The sequence below is a fragment of the Armigeres subalbatus genome, chromosome 2 (assembly GCF_024139115.2).
Source record: "Armigeres subalbatus isolate Guangzhou_Male chromosome 2, GZ_Asu_2, whole genome shotgun sequence".
Lineage (NCBI taxonomy): Eukaryota > Metazoa > Arthropoda > Insecta > Diptera > Culicidae > Armigeres > Armigeres subalbatus.
The window spans coordinates 158,701,540-158,723,789 of NC_085140.1; the positions used below are offsets into that span (position 1 = coordinate 158,701,540).

At 37.5% G+C, this 22,250-nt stretch overlaps 1 protein-coding gene across 1 annotated transcript in view; it reads left to right on the forward strand.

Moving 5' to 3' along the window:
* Window positions 1-22,250, forward strand: part of LOC134211083 (cyclin-dependent kinase 14) — a 460,569-nt gene that overhangs the window by 408,772 nt on the left and 29,547 nt on the right. The window contains exon 6 of the mRNA XM_062687675.1: window positions 17,749-17,840. Coding sequence (XP_062543659.1) covers window positions 17,749-17,840 — 92 coding nt within the window. The remainder of the gene's footprint in view (window positions 1-17,748; window positions 17,841-22,250) is intronic.

Below are 22,250 nucleotides of genomic sequence, written 5' to 3' on the forward strand. Positions count from 1 at the left end.
GCCGAACAGGGCCCACGTCATAGAGGAAGTGAATCGGAACTGTCATTATGCAGCTTGTTAGGGAACAATCGACTGGAATGATCATCGTTGGAAAATAATATGAATGATTCCTGTGACTTTTCAATGCATAGCTATTCAACATATTTTTTTGAATCTCAAACCTTCCATTTGCATACGACAAAACTCAAAAATAAATGGCAACATATTTTAAACTGAAAATAATTATACTTCAACAATTTTCTCATGATTATACGCCAACAGAAAAGTCCCCCACAGAACAATGCTAATCATGGATAATCCAACCGGCCTTCATGAACCCAGTCAACAGACAATCAGCATTTGCTCGTTCATACCCAAATTGAATGTTTTTTTTTCTCCCGGTAACACAAGCGCGAGTTGGGGAAGCCGTCATTTTACCGTTTTCCTTCCAAGGATTCAAAGTCTCAGCTTCTTTCTACCGAGATGCTCTTACGTTTCCTCGTGATATAGTAGGGGGGATGAAACCAAGGAAGAAACGTTGAAAAGGTGGGTAGATTATCGAAATGAGAATTATCAGTAGCTGGAAGTTCCTCTTGAATGTTTCAACATGGTAAAAGTGATTTTCTTTGTTTTGTGCTAGGGGAGGGCTAGGCGTCATTTTTCTCCTTGGCAATTTGAAAGCTTTCCATTTTCAACGAGGTACTTTCGGATAAGAGATAGCAAATATTTGCCCTGTAAACAGGGATGCTAATTTCGGTTGTCATATTTTTAAATTGAATATCGATTGGATGTATAAACGTTGGTTAGAACGTTGCAGGAATGCAGGATTATGTTTCATGATTATCTTCGTGGTATAAGTCAGTGGAAATCATAGCTACTTGCGCAACAAATTATTATTGATTGAATCAATGCACTGGCAAAGCCAATCGTCTATCATTTGCGTCGATATTCATGTGTGTTTTAGTCTTATTAGATAATTTTCGACACTTTAGTTACTATGTGAGATTTAATTTGAAATGGCATTAAAATAAAAATTCCATAAAAAATTAGAAACTTTCCCTAAAATTTTTGGAAATAATCAATAAAGAAATCAGTGTACAAGCAATAAAAAAATGAAATTTCTATGAATAGTGCATAATTTCTAAAAACAATAAAGAATTCAACTCGAAACAAAAATATAGGGTCGGTGTACCAATTGTCGCCATACATAAGAACAACTATTTTTTTTTTAAATAAGTAAAAGGCATGTGGATGGACTTTATATATCAAGCGAAAGGTTTTACTTCCTGCTCCTTAGAGCAGCTGTGAAAACCACAATAAAATTTGTAATTATCCTCAAAATTGATTAAACCATAATAGGAATGCATGCGCCAGTTGTGGCACTATTCTTAATTTTGGTTCCTTATTTGGCAGATCCTATTGTTTTCTTATGCGACAACTGGTGCAAAGGACGTTAAAAATGAGGCAAAATCAATTTTTACAATTATGCTTTGCTTGTTTTGGAGGAAATCAAAGGTGTTATCGTGTCATATGAATATGCTTTATCGGTATACCTAGCCTATGGGGTATAATAATACATTAGAAGCGAAAATTGCAATTATAAAATCAGAATTCTCCATAAAGAAATCAAAATGTTTTATTGACAAAAATCAAAATTTCCATAAATAAATGAATATTAGCAATGAACAATTCCAAAATTTTCTACAAAATATTTCTTGTTTCCACAATAAGACAAATAAGACAAATAAGACAAATAAGACAAATAAGACAAATAAGACAAATAAGACAAATAAGACAAATAAGACAAATAAGACAAATAAGACAAATAAGACAAATAAGACAAATAAGACAATAAGACAAATAAGACAAATAAGACAAATAAGACAAATAAGACAAATAAGACAAATAAGACAAATAAGACAAATAAGACAAATAAGACAAATAAGACAAATAAGACAAATAAGACAAATAAGACAAATAAGACAAATAAGACAAATAAGACAAATAAGACAAATAAGACAACAAGACAAATAAGACAAATAAGACAAATAAGACAAATAAGACAAATAAGACAAATAAGACAAATAAGACAAATAAGACAAATAAGACAAATAAGACAAATAAGACAAATAAGACAAATAAGACAAATAAGACAAATAAGACAAATAAGACAAATAAGACAAATAAGACAAATAAGACAAATAAGACAAATAAGACAAATAAGACAAATAAGACAAATAAGACAAATAAGACAAATAAGACAAATAAGACAAATAAGACAAATAAGACAAATAAGACAAATAAGACAAATAAGACAAATAAGACAAATTAGACAAATAAGACAAATAAGACAAATAAGACAAATAAGACAAATAAGACAAATAAGACAAATAAGACAAATAAGACAAATAAGACAAATAAAACAAATAAAACAAATAAAACAAATAAGACAAATAAGACAAATAAGACAAATAAGACAAATAAGACAAATAAGACAAATAAGACAAATAAGACAAATAAGACAAATAAGACAAATAAGACAAATAAGACAAATAAGACAAATAAGACAAATAAGACAAATAAGACAAATAAGATAAATAAAACAATCATTCAGAAATTCCTTCGATTTTTTTCTGGAATTACTCCTTATGTTTCTCTAAATATTCCCCCAGGAATTCCTTCAAATATTCCTTCAGAAATACTTCCGGTTATTTCCTCAGGAATTCCACCAGATATTCCTCTAAGAGATCATCCGGATATTCTTCCAAATGTTCCTCAAGAAATTCTTTTGAATATTCCTCCGGATATTCTTTCAGGAATTTCTCCAGATTTTCATCTAAGAATATCTCTTGATATTCCTCAGGAATTCATCCGGATATTTCCTAAGGTTTTCCTCCAGATAATTCTTCAGCATTTTCTCCGGATATTTCTCCAGGAATTCTTCCGGACATTACTCCAAGAGCTCCTCCAGATATTGCTCCAGGAATTCCTCCAGATATTCCTCCATGAATTTCTGCAGATATTCCTCCACAAATTTCTTTGGATATTCCTCCACAAATTTCTTTGAATATTCCTCCACAAATTTCTTTGGATATTCCTGCAGAATCCCTGGAGAATATCCAGTGGAATTCTTTGAGAAATATCTACACCCAGGTTTTTCTTTTACACGGTTTGGTTTTAGTCGTTTAAGACCTTCAGCGTCAATGAAACAATGAGTTAACCCCCAAATTCACAAAAAATCAAAGACAATTCAGGTGATATTTAAAAAGCTGTGAAAGTTCGGGGTAACCGAGAAATTAATGAATTCCAACCGTGTAATAAAAAACCTGGGTGTATAGGCATTCTAGGAGGAAATTCGGGAGGAATATGTGGCGGAATTTCTGGTGAAATATAGGGAGGAATATCCTGAGGAAATTCTAAAGGAATATCCGTAGAAATTACTGGAAGAAAATCTGGAGGAATTCTTGGCGAAATGCCCGGAGGAATTCTTGGACGAATACCCGGAAGAATTCCTAGACGAAAATCTGGAAGAATTTCAGGAGGAATATCCGCAGGGATTCCTGAAGGAATATCCAGACGTATCCCTGGAGAATTATCCGAATGAATATTCGAAGGAAATTATGGAGGACGAATTCCTTGACAAATATTCGGACGAATTTCTTGAGGAATACCCGAAGGAATGTGCGGAGGAGTATTTCATTTTCATTTTCATTTTCATTTTCATTTTGCAGCGTTTGGTGGGGCAATGAGAGCGCAAGTCAATCCAAAGCCGATAATAGAGAGGGTAATGGCAGAAGAGTCCTTGCAGACCACTTGAACGCCATGGGGTAGGATAAGGATGGGGTGGAGTGAGGTTCGGATTAGTATTAGTGTTCTATTTTTTAACTTTTATTTATGCAGAATGAAGATTAATTGACTTTGTTTGCTCTGATTGTAGGTTATGCGTTCGTCAAATCACTTTGTTTACCTAAGTCATTGTTTCGTCAATGTTTTTAAGCTGTGTCGACACTACAAACTCAATGTAAGTTGTATCATGTAAAAGTGGAAACTGCTAAAGAGCTTAGTTTGTTCCATTATATTTTTTGTCAAGGTTGCCTATAGCTTTAAACTGTTCTAACAAGTAGCTTTATCGTTGATTAATTACGGTGATTATCTATTAAGTTCTAATCAAGGTCAGGTATAGGATTCACTTTTCGGTGGTAAGCTAAAGCTTCATCACGCCTATTGCATATCTATTTGTAAAAATTATCGAGAATGAAGCCGTTATAAGATTGTTCATATACCATCATTATAATGTGTGGTATTTTTTATTATTGCTCTTCGAAGTATAACAAAATAAAACTGGCACCACGTTCCTAGTTTTGAAAAAACTTCTACTCAGTGAATCCAGCAGTCGATTCTCTACGAATATCTTGAATACTTTATTTTTCAATAAATGCCTAGCTAGCTAAATGTAAGCGTGGCTACGACTCAGCGTCACAGGGAACGCATCAGAAAAGTATTGCCAAAAAGAAGAGAACTCACATCATTATCACTGATGAAAAGGCCTTTGCCTGACTGCACTACCATTCAAGGCTCCAAGACACGATGTCCGTTGGATCACAAGCAAATGCCGTAAATTAGTGCGTCAATGCCAGATATGTAACGCGGCACAAAACAAAAATAGTCAACATGTGATATCACCATGACAGGATATGTCTTTGGTTGCCATCTCAGTGCTAATGGCGTAAGCCGACCCACTGCGGCAAGGTAACATATCCGAGGGGAAGGAATATGCGGAGGATTTGGAGAAATTCCTATCATAAATAAATATCAGGAGGATTTCGCGGAGAAATATTCGAAGGAATAATTGGAAGAATAATCGAATGAATTCCTGGAGAAATATTCAAAGGAATTCCTGGAGGAATATCCTGAGAAGTTCTGGAGGAATATCAGGAAAAATTCCTGGTAGAATATCCGGACAAACTTCTGGAGAAAAGTTTAAAAGATTTCCAGGGATATTTGGAGGAGTATTCGGAGGAATTCCTGGAGATATATCCTGAGGAATTCTTAGAGAAATGTCCGAAATGTGCCGAAGGAACATCCGAAAAAAATCCTGGTAGAATATTCGGACGATTTCCTGGAGGAATATCTGTAGACATATTTGGAGGAATTCCCTGAGAAATATCAGGAGGAACTCCTGGAAGAATATCCAAAGGAATTCCTGGAGTAAGATCCAAAGGAGGGAGCTTCTGGAGGAATATCCGTGGAAAATTCAGAGGGATGCCCTGGTGAAATATCCGAGAGAATTTTTGGAGTAATATCCTAAGGAATATCTGGACGAATATCCGAATGCACTCCTGGAGGAATATCTGAAGGAATAACTGGAGGAGTATTTGGAGAAATTCCTAGAGAAATATCAGAAACATCCAAAGCAATTCCTGGAGAAATATCCAAAGGAATTCATTGAGGAATATCCTGGTAGAATATCTGAAGGAATTCCCAAAGAAATATGCGGATGAACATTCAGAGGATTTTCTATAGGAATATACGGATGAATTCCTGGAGGAGGATCCGAGGAATATGCGGAGGAACTCCGAGGCGAATATCCATAGGAATATCGGGTCGAATATCTGGAAGAATTCATGGAGGAGTATTCGGAAGAATCCCTGGATATATATCGGGAGGAATTCGTGTAAGCAAATCCGAAAGAAATTCTTGGAGAAATATTCATAGCAATTCCTGGAGGAATATCCGGAAGAATTGCTGGAGGGACATCTGTAGGAGTATTTGGAGGAATTTCTTCCAAAGGAATTCATGGATATTTATCCGGAGGAACTTCTGGAGGAATATCCGACGGAGTCCTTGTACGAATATCCTTGATGAAAATTCTAATGAATATTAGGTGGAATATTCCGAGGAATTCCTGATGCAATATCTGGAGGAATATTGGAAGGAACTCCTGGAGGAATATCCAGAGGAATTGCTGGAGGAATACCCGGAAGTATTCCTGTACCTATTATATATTATAATTCCTGGAGGAATATAAGGAAACAATTATTTGGTGGTTTAATTGCCATATTTGTCTTGTTTATTTATTCGTCCAATATAGCGGTCTCAATCTGGGACATGTACCCCTTGGGGTGCCTTTGCTGGTATCTGGGAGTACCTGAGACAAAAATGCGTAATAGCGGACATTGTATTAAAATTGCAAAGAATACTAATGTTAGGATTTTTTTCGAATAAGCTTAACGACTGTTTTTTTTTCAGCCTATTCCGTTGACTTTTCCGTTAAGTTGTCAAATATAATAGCATAAATACCTTCTGTTGAGCATATTTATGGGTGCCCGACGTTAGGCATCAATACATTAAGCCCCCTTCTTTTCATAAGCAAAGTGGGATACATGCCCATGCGATGAACTACTTGAGTCGAATTTTGAAATCAGTCTTAACTTAACTTAACATGTATACAGTTGCACATAACGAGTATCGTCTTTTGAATAATCGGGGGTTACTTTAGACGTTTTGAAACACAAATTACAACGTTATTTTTTTTATCAAATTGCCATTATTATCATTCGGGTGTCTTGTTGATAGTTTATAGATGGCAAGTTTCTGTTTCAAATTTGGTATTTTTTTTTTTCTAGAAGATCAAGAATCGAAAGAAGACCCGCACGACGGTATCTCGACTAATTTATAATTTTTACTTCGTAATTGTTATTCGAACTATAGTTCTCCTTAGTGAAGATTGGGACAAACCGAGCATTAATTTTGACATACTATTAGAGAGGAGTTCAATGCAAGTTCTCTTAAAAGTTGGAGTCCTGGAGTCCATGCGCTAATTACGTAAGGGTTTGTCATTTTCTTACACTTCATACTAAAAAAGTACAGCGTGGATGAGGTTGCAAAAAACTAATACTTCTAATATCCATTTCTATCCAAAAGAAGGCATGATCTAACGTTTTTCGTCTCTTAAATTACCAACAGCGGAGATTGAGATTGACCAGAACGCCGACATTTTCAAACCATTTGAAACTATTCTTTCATAGCTTCAGTATCAGATTTCTGCTACATCGGTTTGTGAATGAACAATCGAAATACATACATACTTGATTCCCTAGGCATAGAACATGACCAAATCCGGGACTCCTCTTCAATCCAGTCACATTATGGAAGGTGCAAGTTATTAGTTATGGGAGGTTATGGAAGGTTCAAGAGAAATTACGCAGTATTATTATTTTAGTTTCTCAATTAAAAGCCCAAGTAACTTAATTTTTAAAAGACCCATAGAAAATCAACACTTCTTTGGAGTACAAAAAAATGTCATAAATGGACAACTTGTAATATTCTTTTAATTCCTGGAATTTCGTACAGAATTCCAAAGTTTAACTCATAGTCTCATATTCTCAAAATATTGTCTGATACTAATAAAAATCATAATTTCGAATATTTCTAAGAATTTTGAAAGTTTATTTTTCAGTACATTCAAAGTTAATTGCCTATATGCCGGGTATTAAGCCACCCGAAGTGGAAATTAATTACTATGTCGATTATGCATCTGCACAACATGCGATAGATTTAGTTCGGAAAAGGTATTGGAGGGTAACCACCCCTTCGGTGGGCTTTGATCTCACGACCGCATTACGCTAGATAGGTGCTAGACAGGCGAAAAATTCTCATTAGCTTCTGTATTTGTTTCTTCCTGGTGAGTATACTTTCTCACCTCCACTGAATTCCTCCAAGCATTCTATCCATGTATCTTGCGTACTACTACTCCACTTCGAAACGAGCTCCATTATGTCCATGTGATTCAATTTGAATCGTTTCTTTGGATAGCTTTGATGAAGTATGAAAATGTTTATAAGTAAAATGTAAAAAGTTACACATACTTCCAAAGCAACACTTGTCATCATTCTCAATACTTCATGTAGTCAAAATGAGAAACTCACTGGAACAACTCTTGAGCATATTCCGTGAAAATATATACTGTTCAGTGTTTAACTTTCGACTAAGTATCCATTCGTTCTTTTGATCAGGTGGGCCGTGATCCATTCTGTTGAAACTTATTTTAGACTAAATGTCCCTTCGACGATGTCTTCTCGGCCAAATGTCATTCGTTCAAACGTCATACAACAGAATTTACTAGTACTATTTTTCGATGTAGAACCGTACAAAAGTACGCCAATACGTTGTAACGTCATGGCGGAATTTGTCAATTTGCATAATTTTCCACGCAATAATACATGTTTTGCATTTTTTATAAATAAGAAAAATATTATGAAGCAATTGATTTTTTTTTCATTTTTTGTTAGTTATAATTCAATTTGGTCGTTATTTTTCATTACGAGCAAAATAAATTTAACTATATTCTCTGTCGTATAATATTGGGCTAAAATCAGTTGTCCTAGCATATACATCCTCCGATGGTCAGTTTATTCTCTATCTGGCATCCAAAATTTCCTGTTCATCCTAGTGGAACAAACGTTCTAAAACAGCTATTTTATGTGGACTTGCTTGAGTGGAGAGTTCTCTGCCTGTTATGTTTCTTGTTGCTGCAGTCTCTTTACACCAATTGAATCCTTGGAATCCTTACTGCGGTTTGTCCAAGAGTGGCTGTCGCATTATTTTTTGCACAGTAAGGCAAATAAAGTTTCGAATATTGTTACCTTTTCAAATATTTTCATCGCCTTTAAACTGGAAGAAGGGGGATAAGCAATGGTCACCGTCGTTGCTGGTGACGTCCATTCTCGGTGTTGTTTTTTCTTGCCTTTCAGATGTTGGACATTTTTGACATTGCATGTAATTTTATGAAACCCGTTTCGGTGGATGTTGACCTTTCTTTGTTGATGCCTAACAATGAAATTGTCGTAGGTATGAGCCGAAAAAAGAAAACTAAAGTAGACCGACGAATGACTTTGTGGTGCTAATTTTTGTATTTAATGCCTTGTTTTATTTCAAATAAAATAACTGTACGGAGTGATTCAGTTAGTAAAATATATGTTGGGTTTGAGAACTGACGGGAGAACCAACGATTGAACGCGCATTATAAAAGACTATGGTACGCAGGGCTTCAAGTCAGATAACAATTAAATAAATAAAAAATCTTGAAAAAGATTGGATAGGATCTGATAAGAATCAGGTGCCAGAATATTGGTATTAACTCCTGAAAGTTTGTGCATAGGTCATGTAGGTATCCTAATGGATAAAGGAGAATGGAATAATCTTTCACCCTACTGCATAGGCCTTCCAAGACTTAACCTTTATTATACTTATGTGAATAAACGCTTTAAATGTTTTTTATTGTAGTTTTTTAAAAGACTCTTACCTTCAATTACCGCATGTAAATTGGTTTACCTTCATCACATATACTAAAACATTCAATTCTGCAAAACTTTTTCCTACTATATGCTGCATGCATCAATCATCGAAATGCTTTTCCAACCTGCCATCATATCAAATTGCAGAACAAAAGTAAAAAGCTTCAAGAGAAATTTACGTTTAAAACGTTACATAAATCATATCACTTGTCTCCGGCTCTTTGTCTGTGCATACATTTATCCGTTTGTGAACACTGATATGTTACTTGCCATATGTCTCCTTGTAGCATCCACACGTTTAGTACGACGTTAGACACGAAGAAAGATGATCCAACATGGATTTGCAATCTGCAATGGGGGAGGCTGAAAAATGACAAAAGAAATGTCGCTTTTGAACTTCCCGAAGGAATGTGACGTTATGACCTGGGATGCAAGACGTGCGAGCAAGAAATGCACACACAGTCTTCTTCGTGACAGACGTCACTTTCACAGTTGGATACTGCCGTCTTTACGAAGCTACGCTGTCGGAAGGAATTCTACCCACCTATGGTACTGCGAATCAAAACGGGGTCGTCAAGGTGCAGGAAAAGCTCAAATTTGAAATAATGAAATCATGCAGAGCAAGTTGAGTACAGCAAACATGGCAACGAGAACGCCCTATTCATCTGAACTTGTCTTTATTTTTGTCAAAGGTCCTTATTGTCCTGGGCGCTATGGTGACACACCGAGTAGTGGGACTATAGTGAACGGGTTGAGTGGGAACAAAGGAGAAAGCCCTAAAGTGCAGTACTTTATCCTTATGCAACTCCACTTCTCGGGCGCGAGTAGCTACAGCTGGGATGGGAACCGGTAGGAGTGATAATTTTTTATGGTTTTGAACGTTATAAAGGAGAAATGATGGGAATATGCTAAATCCACGATAGTCATTAGTGTAGCTAGGATTTTTTTCATACTGCAAGTAAAGAACTAGTTCACTATTAAAAAAGTACAGATTACTGCCTAAGACGAGGTTAGTACTTTCCATTTAATTCCACCACGTTTTGTAATCTTTACAGATACGTATTTCAACTTCAACTGCGAGGCCGTATTCTGTGTCTCGTGATTGACTCGACTTAAGTCGGAAAACTCGTCTTAGACAGTTGAAGACATTCCACTAAAAAGGTTAAATATTTTTTCTGAAATACAGATAGGTACTTCTTCTTTCACGGCTCTACATTCAAACTGGAACTTGGCCTGCTTTTCGACCTAATATTCTATTAGCATTCCCTCAGTTATTAATTGAAAAAAATGTTTCCCATTCGAAAACATTCAAGACCGGACCGAGAATCGAACTCATCATCTCCGGATTCGCAATCCTACGCCTTTACTCGCAAGGTTAACTGGAAGCCCCCGCTTATAGGTATGAAAGGTTGCAATTCAAGCATTACCAAACGGCTTTTTTTATTCGTTCTTAAGTAAAATTATATTTAAAATGAAAATATGTTCAACAGGTTTTCCATTAAATGAAAGCAGAATTGTTCTAATATTTGTCTTGTAACACCATTCAAATATGTATTTGCAAAGATTTCAGATTTTTGTGGAATCTCCCCCTTTTCTTGCTACGTGAATTGTGGAAGAATACGTAGTGCTGCAGAAACACTGATAAAAAGAGACATCTAACTGCCATCGTGGTGGGGCCCTTCAAAGCCTTGCTGTAAAATGTGCTGCTTCAAACCACACAATGCTGAAGCTGGCTGGGTTCGAATACCGTTCAGAAATTTTCTAGTCTGCCACATACGCACAGCGTGTTTGTGCTAAGCACATGATGTGGAAGTGCATATGGTACATGCCTGAGAATTCCTACAATTAATAATGATAAATTGTGAAAATGCTTAGATGTGGCAATGCTCCTGGTTGACAGGCATCATCAGCAAAAGAAGAAAGAAGAACCGCCTCCGTTGCCTTAGTTCTTGTATGCAAATGTATGAAGAAGTATGACGCTTATGATTATGTATTGTGTTCCTGATGGTTTACCATTGTTGCTATGTTGCGCTGCTGCTGGGATTGGTGAGTGGTGACTCGCCCACGGGGTGGAGAGTGGAAATGTATGTCGGATTTCACAAACGGGAGAAACGTCGCCGAACAATGGCGCCAATATCAAGGCTAGTGGATTTTGCATGTGTCGTGCCGGGTATTGCATTGTTGAAACCCGAGGAAAACCGGAATACAAATGTTGGCACATCGACACTGTGGGGATGCATTTAAAAGGCGCACTATGGAGTGATAGTATCGTTCAATTTATGACAAATGCCGTTTGTGTATCAGGATTGTTCAATGTCCTTCGGTAAATAAAAATGCATTTGAAAGAAGCCATTTTTGGTTTCTATTTCACTAGATAATCAATATCGGCTGACTAGCTAAAGATATGTATGCAAGTATGTATATAATATTACAAAAAATATTCACAGTCGTTATCTAGCTTTTCAAACAATTAACTGCGATTGATTGAACATTGTTATCTCGTATATGATGTTTTCTCATTTATCATATACTTTTATCATTTATCATTTATTTTTACAATACTAGTTGACCAAGTAGGCGATTTGAACTGCCCATGTAATATTACAATACAAAATTTGTTGCTGATTTAATGATTGAATTTAATGCTGATTGAATTTAATGCTGATTTTAGTTGTTCGAGATTTTATCAGTTTTTTCATGCTTCTCACATAAAAATATCATATAAACCCGTCGAAAACTATAACGAACGTAACTGCTGAAGGAATAAAGAAAATCCATCTAGACGTTTTCGAGTTATGCGGATACGAACACATTTCATTTTTATTATATAGATAGAAGATAGATTTTTATTATAGGAAGAAGAAGATATGAAAACTCGGCGGAAGATTATATTATCGCAGTTTGTTATAATGTTGATATCGTGAATGATTTTAATGAAAAAATGCTTGTTTTTATAACTCAATTACATAGCTCTCTTAAAAAGCCACATATCAGCCTAATCAGTTTCGTTTCAGATTTGATCAAGCTGCTCTCTTCCAAGTTTGAGAAGCTCCCAGCAGCTTTACTCATTAAGACTATTTAGAGCCTTCTTAGCCGCATCCAGCGTCGGTGGTTTCACAGCTTGATCGTCGTCGACTATATCCATTATGCTCCGTAACACACCTTCGTTTTCACCGTTCTATAAATTCTCGACGTACTCCTTCCTCCTGGGTGCCACCATAGTCTCCCATTGAAAACTGCAACTTCTATGTGACCTGATTCAGTCACAATCAAGTGACTCTAACCATTTTCTTATGACTTTTTCTTTTTGTGGCCGATTGGTTTCTCTCCAGCCCTTGTACCGCTGTATATTTCATTGGGTACAAGACCAGCCACTAGCATCAGACTTCTGGCAGCATTTTCCTCGTCCGTCACTTATACTGGCAGTCCTCATCAAACAAACAATTTTGTTGACGTCGCCGTAGAAGACTTTCAAATTCAGCGACTGGTGCGTAGGTCTCAGTGTAATCAAATATTTGTCGTTGAGAACATCCTTTTGTTACCAACCTTTAATCTTCTTTTATTGCAAACACCCACTTAGAATGGATTGGTTTGACTAATTCAGGCACACAGTTAACCATTGTCCAAGTCTACGATGTAACGCATCGAAGTCGTCTCAAATCTCCAACTTCCTGTCTTCAGAATTCTTTAATTCTTCAATGTTTTGGGGAATTTCTTCTTTGCATATTGCCGCTATTTTCGCTGTGAAATACGAATACCAGCTAGGCACTTGGGACTATGCGACAAGTATGCGATTGTAGGGAGTATAAGACTTGCCGCTTAATATTTAAGCAAATATTCAATAGCTTTGAAACTATCGAAGTAGGCCTGATGCGTGCCACAACTTGTAGTCAAATAAATAGTAATCAAAGTAGTCGGGGCAAGTGGTTGACAGTCTCATCACTGCCGCCGACATTTTGCATTGGCGCACCGCCGTTTCTAATTTGTCATGCCGCTGGTCTGATATTTTCCACGCCGTTTCAAATGTGTAGAAGTTCACAATATTTTCTTTGAAAATTCCAAGGATTTAGTGGAATTTCCTTAAAATAGCTGAGCTAAGCTTGATTGACTGTACACTTTGTATTTAGTAGGGTTTTGGTCTCCGTGAATTTTTATATTTTTGGTGAAAAAACCGAAAAAAATCCAGAATCCAAAAATATATACACTTTGTATTTGCTAGTCATGATTTGCTGAGAAACAACAAATATGCAAAGCTCACCAATTGAATAGCCTTATGGTAATTATGAAGCCATTCTCTCTGTACATGTTTTGAAGTTCCATTAATTCAAGATCAATATCGATGCCGGCCATGTCTTCACAGTCAATTTAGGATAAAAATATGAAAATTTGTTTGTCACTCATTGCTACAAGAGACCGAGGAATTCTCTGCATCTCCGTAAGCGCCACGGGTAATGGAAAGTTGGCTAGATGAGAAGGTAATCTATAGGAACTCGCCTCGGTAAGCGACTAAATAATTATTTTGTACGAAGTAACCCTAGTAGCACAACTCAGATCGATTGTTTTGCAGTAACTCATATATGACTGAATTTGATTGTATATTTGAAATAGAAACTCGTTTACAACATATGTGCTACATGGAAATTTACGTACCCACACAATGCAGAACTACGCATTTCGATGATCGCGAGATCGTTCTGCGTCCGATAGAAAACACGAAAATTCGCACACACAAATCTCGATCGTTCTCGCAGTAATTGATTTGCTTTGCGATCGCACAAAACTAGAGAATCTTTTTTCTGGCACTTTATTGTCCAGGGATTGCGAAAGAAAATGTGCCACAGAAAATGTGGGAACTTTCTTTTTCCAAAAGCAAAAAAATCTTTCTGATCAAGTGCAAACACGTGGATTTGGTGCAGATTTTGAAGACTTTTGAAGAAGAGATTTACAAAGCCGCGAATTCCGTTGATAAATAAATAAAATTATGGGAATGATTCTACTCTGTTATTCAGAAATCTTTACTTTGGCTCTAAAATTACATATCCTATAGAATGCACGTTTCTTGAAGAACTTATTCAGCTATTTTGGAGTTCATCACTTGACTCGCTAAGTACGTCAAGTACGAGACACTGAAGACGGTCTTACAGTTGGGGTCTAAATACGTATCTGTGAAGCTTACAACGTGGTGGAATCAAATGGAATAATATTAAACTCGTTTATGACAGGTGAAGACATTCTACTTAAAGAGCTTAATAATTTTCTTTCAACTCAACTGAATTTAAAGTTACATCCTTGATTATTGCTTCTGGTACAAACTGCAACTATCCTTTATCTCCCCGACCGAACCATAAAAACTAAGTTAAACTATTGGAATTCACTGCATTGATAAGAAGAAAAAATCGATGAAGAGAAATCAATCAATGCAATTACACCCCTATGATCCAAAGCGCGAGAACTGTTTTTTGCAATGATTACCAAAATTTCAAGACTACTTGAATAAAAAAAGTTATTTGGTTGCTTGAATTCTTTCGACATTTAAACAAAAATATTTCCCGGAATTCGGGAATCCCGAAATTTAGCCAATTCCGGGATTTTTGTCCCGGGATGGACTCTCCACACAAAACAGAACTAAACACCCGGATCTCTAAACACGTTTAATCACGCCCTGATTGATTCATTTTCCGTCCGCATTGATTGGTTTACTTTCCGACCATACAAAACAGAACTAAATCATCCAGATCTTGCGAAAAGATTGTGTCCGGTACGAAACACGGTTAATCGCGCACACGATTCAGTTGTTATTCCGTAGAATTTCCCGGCTGTTATGAGTTGAGCAAAATAGATGCGTTTGCATACGTTTTAACAGTTTTCCCAATAACACGTTGAAGTTTCGAAAAGCTCTCCGTATAAACTAAGATAAACTTTGAGTGGAAATTCCGGAGGAATTTAATCGAAATGTGATGAATTTCCCATGAAATATAATTTTTGAACGAAGAAGCGTCGTTTGGCAGAAAACCATTTGGCTGGAGACCACAAAGCCTAAAGCTGTTTGGCCGAATATGCTATTTGACCACCTAGCTTAAAGTTATATGGCCGAAAATGCTATTTGAATGAAAGGGTCATACGCCCGAAAATGTCGTTTGGTCGAACAATTCTTTCGGCTGAAAAAGTCGCCAAATAGCTCATTTGACCGTAAATGCCGTTTAGCCGAAATAGTCGTTTGGCAGAAAAAGACATATGGCCGGAAAGAACGTTCAGCCGAAAGTGTCGTTCAGTTGAACTGATCATTTACCGTTTAGATGAATAGGTCACTTAGCAAAAAATGCCGTTTGGCCGCAATGATTGTTTGGCAGGAAGGATATTTTCGGCCCAAATGGCTCTTACTGACTAACGACCATTTCTACCAAACGGCATTTTCGGAGAAATGATCTATTCGGTCAAATAACATTTTCGGCCCAACTACCATTTCGGCACAACAGCATTTTAGCCGTTAGGACAATTAACTTTTTCGGCCAAATTACCAATTCGGCAGAAAATTCTTTTCAACTGGATGTCGTTTTCGGTTAAATGACATTTTCGAGCTAATATTCTTTTCGGACAAATGTTCAATTTCGCCAAATTGAATTCGGCTGGATGACTTTCAGCTTAACGTGTTATTCATTAAAGTGGTATTCGGACAGATGCTTTGCTGAAACCCGTATCAATATCATTTAGCCGAAATAGGCATACAGACGAAAATGTCATTTGGCTAAACTTGTCATTTGGCCAAATAGGTCATATAACTGAAAATTCCGTTCGTCGAAATGGTCGATTGACAAAAGGCCATTTGGTTGAAAATGTCATTTAGCCTAGCGGGTCGACATTTTGAGCATTAAAATATTGCATTTCATAATTTGTGCACAAATCCTTGTTTGCTCCTGAATCAACAACGAACCGCACAGACTTTTCCTTAGTATTGAAATTGGTCATAAAGTGGCTCATCGCATCAAATAAACAAAAATGCGAGTGTTACAAATATGCGATCATGGGCAGTATGAGCTCTAGAAGTAACTGCTGTCGAAAAAGGTTCGAACCCGCAAACAAAACGCTTTAATAAAAATGGTCCTCAATGGACATGAAATTTTAACCATGCTCGAGGAGGTCTTGCGAGCACTCGGGATATGCTAGAAACGCGTGCTTAGAACAATCTTTAGCGGTGTGCAAGAGAACATTGTGTGGCGGCAAATGATGCATCACGAGATCGCCGAACTATACGGCGAACTCAGTATTCAAAAGGTGGCAACAGCTGGAAGGATACCATAGGCAGGACATGTTGCAAGAATGCCAGACTGAAATCCGACGAAATTGGTGTTCGCTTTCGCTCCAGTAGGAGGGAACAATCTTGCTGGGGGGAAAGGTACAAATCGATCTGGCATAGAGCATGGAGCGCAACCGATGAAGGATGGGACCTCGAACCGTGTATTGTGGGAAAATAAGTTTATTTAGTTGTTTATTTGGATATAAGCTGAATAAATAAATAAACAGCTATAACAGTTGTAGTTAGATTCTTCGTACTTATTTTCTCTTTTGTTCCCAAACATTTCCATGTATTTTTCTTTAAACTTTAAACCCAATCAAATGTAACTTATTGCGCAAAACATCGAAACAGTCATCGACTTTCATATTCAAAAATTTGAGTAGCGAATTGTATATTTTAGTTGCTTATCCATACAAATAAGTTCGAGAAAACCGTTTTAATGAGGTCATTACCAAAAATATAGGACAAAAAAAGGCTTGATTTTTCGCATAGAGGGAAGGCCTTCGATAAAAGGAATATAAACTTTGGCCTGACCTGAGGGCAGGACAATGAAGCCGATCCGGATGGCGTCCACGTACCATCGATGGCACTGGGTAAATACAAATAATACATCCTCTGGCTCTGGTACATATATCTCTTAGCGTTAATATGTGGATAAACATTTGCGGGAAACTTTCCTGCATGTGAAATATACGTGAGATCTCCCATTGTTCGAAGTGAGCTGCTGCTTGCTAGACTGACAAACAACGGACCATCGTGCAACGTACGACTACAATCTATGTTTTAGCTGTGGCTGAATCGAACCCAATGGAGACGCATCATCTCTGTTGCCATTTCTGTCCGTTTAAAACAGACCCTATGGTGAGATTTCCGACAGCATAAGAGGCAAGCTTTCCTTCCTGCAGCAGCAAGACTTATCCTATTCCAAAATGTAAGCTTATTGTTTGAATCCGAAACTGGCAAATATTTACCTCTATTCTAATATCCGTTATTGTTGAAATTTCGGAGCAGATTGAATTTCTCTTCGCAAGCGAAACCATTTGTTTGCAGTTGATGTTTTGGTTGTCTCCGAGCATATCCCCCCCTTATACTACACCAACCTAAATCGAAAGAGCGTTTGTTAAAATGACAATCATTTACCTGTGCTAATCAACTTCCTTCTCCTTTATCTACTTTCAGGGTGACTCCCCTTTCGGCAAATCAGAAGCTTACATCAAACTAGAACAACTCGGAGAAGGGTCCTATGCAACGGTATTTAAGGGTTATAGCAAGTGAGTATCTCCTTCATCGCATCTTTCACGCAGCGATTCGTAAACATTTGTTCTTCATCAGATTTGTAAATTCGTTCAACTCCCCCTGGTACCATTTGTCGTTCGGATAAATTTGGGTCCTTGAGCGTACAGGACAAAAGCACAATGAAGAAAGGTGTGATCATTTCGCACCGTAATCGCCACGTGCACTGACGGTCGTAAATGTCTCTGCTGGGAAAAATTTACTGTGTTTGAGGGCCAACCTTGGATGAGGACATCAGTCTTTTTTTCCGGTGAAGCATTGTGATGGAGCCAGGGCAGGAGATTTTTACCGAACAAATGCGGCCGAATAACGTGTAGAAAAATATTCAAATTTGTTATTGCATTATTTATGAGCTCAGTTGTGTCCTGCGTCCCTCGTCCGTCAATAAAATTATTTAAATTTCTTTACCTTCCACGCCATTGTATGTGGTCAACAGTTGGGGAATTGCTGAAGCTTCAATATTATGGCTAATTTTGGATTATCGATCTAACTGTGCAAACATGTTCGGTTTTATTCAGCTCAATCACTAAACTAGCCACACCACCACGCTATCTGTATGGAAGCGTTAAGTTATTTGGTCTACATAAGCTACTACCATTTGCATTTATGGCGCCACGAAAAGACTCGAATATGAAAGAAAAAGAGCAAACCAACGCTTGGCGGCAATCAAAGTGAGCGAAAAATGGTTATCACTCTCCAGGCTGTTTTTCTTTCCCGAAAAGCGATTTCTCCCTGAAAATTCTGGTGAGGGAGGATCCTGTGCTCCTGAGATTGAGTGAGCATTACGAACCCTGGTCACAAATAACGGTGTGGTGTGGGGCCATTTGGCCGAAAAGTTAAACAACAAATTTCACAGATTGTGAGTAGTGAAATGTAAGAATTATTTATTTATTCAGACTAAGGCCGAAGTGGCCTGTACGGTATATAAGAGTCTTCTCCATTCGGCTCATTCCATGGCTACACGTCGCCAACCAGGCAGTCTACGGAGGGTCCGTAAGTCCACCTGATGGATCCACCTTGCCCGATGCGCACCTCGCCTTCTTGTGCCCGTCGGATCGTTGTCGAGAACCATTTTCACCGCGTTACTGTCCGACATTCTGGCTACGTGACCGGCCCACCGCAGTCCTCCGATTTTCGCGGTGTGAACGATGGATGGTTCTCCCAGCAGCTCATGCAACTCGTGGTTCATTCGCCTCCTCCACGTACCGTCCGCCATCTGCACCCCACCATAGATGGTACGCAGTACTTTCCTTTCGAAAACTCCAAGTGCGCGTTGGTCCTCCACGAGCATCGTCCAGGTCTCGTGTCCGTAGATGACTACCGGTCTAATGAGCGGTAATAGCGGTAGATTGTCAGTTTGGTACGGCGGCAAACTCTATTCGATCGGAGCGTCCAAGCGTAGCGGATTCTATAGTACGTACGATTTCAAGCCACTGTGCCACGTCTCCGAATTTCTCTGCTGGTATCATTTTCGGCAGTCGCCAGTGAGCCCAAGGACACAAATTCTTCTACCACCTCGATTTCGTCACCACCGATGCAAACTCGAGGTGGGTGGCTCACATTGTCTTCTCTTGAACCCCTTCCTATCATCCTCGACATGTTGATGACTAGTCCGATCCGCTTAGCTTTCCTCTTCAGTATGATGTAGGCTTCCTCCATCTTCTCAAAGTTACGTGCCATAATATCTATGTCGTCGGCGAAGCAGACACGAAAGACCATCACTTTGCCATAACCCTCTGCGCGTTTCGAAGGGGCTCGAGAATGCCCCTGAAACTCGAACTACGCACATCACCCGATCGATCGTCGCTTTGATCAACCGTGAACTGTAAGAAATTAGAAGTGAATAGTGTGAATTGCGAAGTGTGAAGCGAGAAGTGAGGTATAAGACATTTCTCATTCATATATAAATAAGACCTGAGAAGAAGGAAGAGAACTAAGGAGTAGGAAGTAAAATGTGAGAATTGAGAAGTGTGGATTAAGGAGTAAGAAGTGAGAAGTGATGAGTGAGAAGTGAGAAATGAGAAATGGGAAGTGAGAAGTGAGAAATAAAAAATAAGAGTGCGAAGTAGGAGTGAGAAGTTAAAAGTATAAGAATTAAAAATTTAGAAGTGATTATTCCATTCTTTTTTCTTCTTTCTTATCTTTTTTCCTGCTTCTCTCCTTTTTCCTTATTCATTCCTTCTATCTCATATCTCACCACTCAGTTTCCAACATCATGTTTCTCACATGCCAATCATCATTTCACACTTCTCACCCCTTGCATTAGTTTTTCTCACCACTCACTTCTTATTTCTAACTTTTCATCTATCACATCTCAATTCTCACCACTCACTTCTGACTTACCATTTCTCATTTTCCGCTACTCCAGTTTTTATTACTTCAAACAACTCATTTCTAACTTGTTACTGCTAACATCTCACTACTCAGAACTCGCATCTTACTTCTACTCTATATTCACTTTGAAAATTTCATTTCTCAGGTTTCACTTCTCTTTTAAACGCTTAATCCCCTAAAACCCAAACTTTTGTTTTCGTTCATAATAACTATTTTCCTTTTCAATTGATCTGGACAATTAAAATTTTTAATTCATGATTTCATCAATATCACAATCAATCCATCTATTATTCCAGTTTATTATCCAATAAAATAATTTCTTGAATCTATTCAATTTTTTTAATTTTCCAATAGGGGGAATGACGGCTTTGGCAGGTTTTGTTCTATTATTGTCAGGGTGGTTTTTTATGACTGATTATGCTAAAATTTGGCCTAAACATTATTTGCATATCAAAGAATATTGAGACCAAATTTCATAAAATTTGGTCGACAAAAACCCCCTGACAATAATAGAACAAAACCTGCCAAAGCCGTCTTTTCCTCTATATAAAGAGTTAGAAAATTCTCATTCAGTGCTGAGTTATCGGATTTTTCCTTTTTAAATCCCATGTTTTATTTTCCGTGTGAAAAGTTGGAGAACTATTTGTTAGTGTATAATTCATCACTATAACTAAAGACACAATATACAAAGACGCGAAATCTGATCCCTGAACAAAAAAATCAACCGGCATTCTCGTATGCGCAACACTGCTGCTGCTGCATAAACTTTTCAAATTGGTATATAAGATTTTCATAAATCAACAATATTGAATTAGTAACGCGTTCACTAAACCAAATCGGGTTGTGAATTCACAATAAACAAGTAAACTTTATTTCCAACCATTTGTTAGGGTTGATTAGCTCAAAATGATCAAAAAATAACAAAATAATAATTGAAACATGTGTATTTATGATAATCGCAATAGCCCTTACCAAATGTTAAGCGCGATTTTTTGGAATGACGGGTCTCTTGCTCGATTGGAATGACACTCACAGTATATTTGAAATTCCAATTGGAACATTTCCTGTCTTTGTTTAAAGTGTCTTTAACCCTCAAACTGCCGGGACGAATCTTGACAACTCAAAACAGCTCGTCCTCGGTCAATTTTCAACTAAAATGCAAGCGGTTTCAACTGTGAACAAGGAGAATAGTAGTTCCAGAAAGTAGATGGGTAAAATGCTCAGCATGCCCCTCCTCTTTTAGAGGGGGGAGTTTTGACGTGTGGCATAAGTCATTTTTTGAGCAAATGTTCAGTATTTTGAAATTTGTAACGTGTTTAGTATGAGTAAGTAATGGTCAATGTGAATGATTGACAACAATAGCCAAATAGACATAAATTGGCCTCTGGATGACCACTGAATAGGTTCCGGAAACCCGGAATATTTGGTATAAAAGGCCAACATAGAATCACGGAATATACCGGTTTTCCGACACCTCAAGCTTCCCAGACACTCATAAGTAACTTAGAAAACGCTATAGTTTCTTGCTAAGGTGAACCTGGCCATTCGATGGCCATGGAACAGGTTCCGGAAGACCGGAATTTCCGGTAAAAACGCCAACATGAAACTACAAAACAAATTAGGCTTCCGACACCTCAAACTTCTCTGAATTTCATGAGTTATCTAGAAAACGCCATGGTTTCTTGGTAGGGTGAAACTGGCTATTTGATGGCCACGGAACAGGTTCCGGAAATCAGAAATTTCCGGTAAAATGGCCAACATAAAACTACAAAACAGATCAGTCTTTCGACACCTCAAACTTCTCCGCAACTGAAGACCAACGTAGAACTACAAAATATAGCTACATTCCCCTTATCCTTATTGTATAAGTGAATCTCGAATTACTCCAATAATATTGATAAGCAATGCAGTATTGGTTTTCGATACAGTTCTTGTTTTGTTCTCTCAAGAGGATCATGATAACCTATTTGAACCCTCTACGCAGTGCAATCTCATTGAATCCGCGAGCCTTATCAATAAGAATTCAATCCCTTTGTGAGAAAACAGAACAGTAA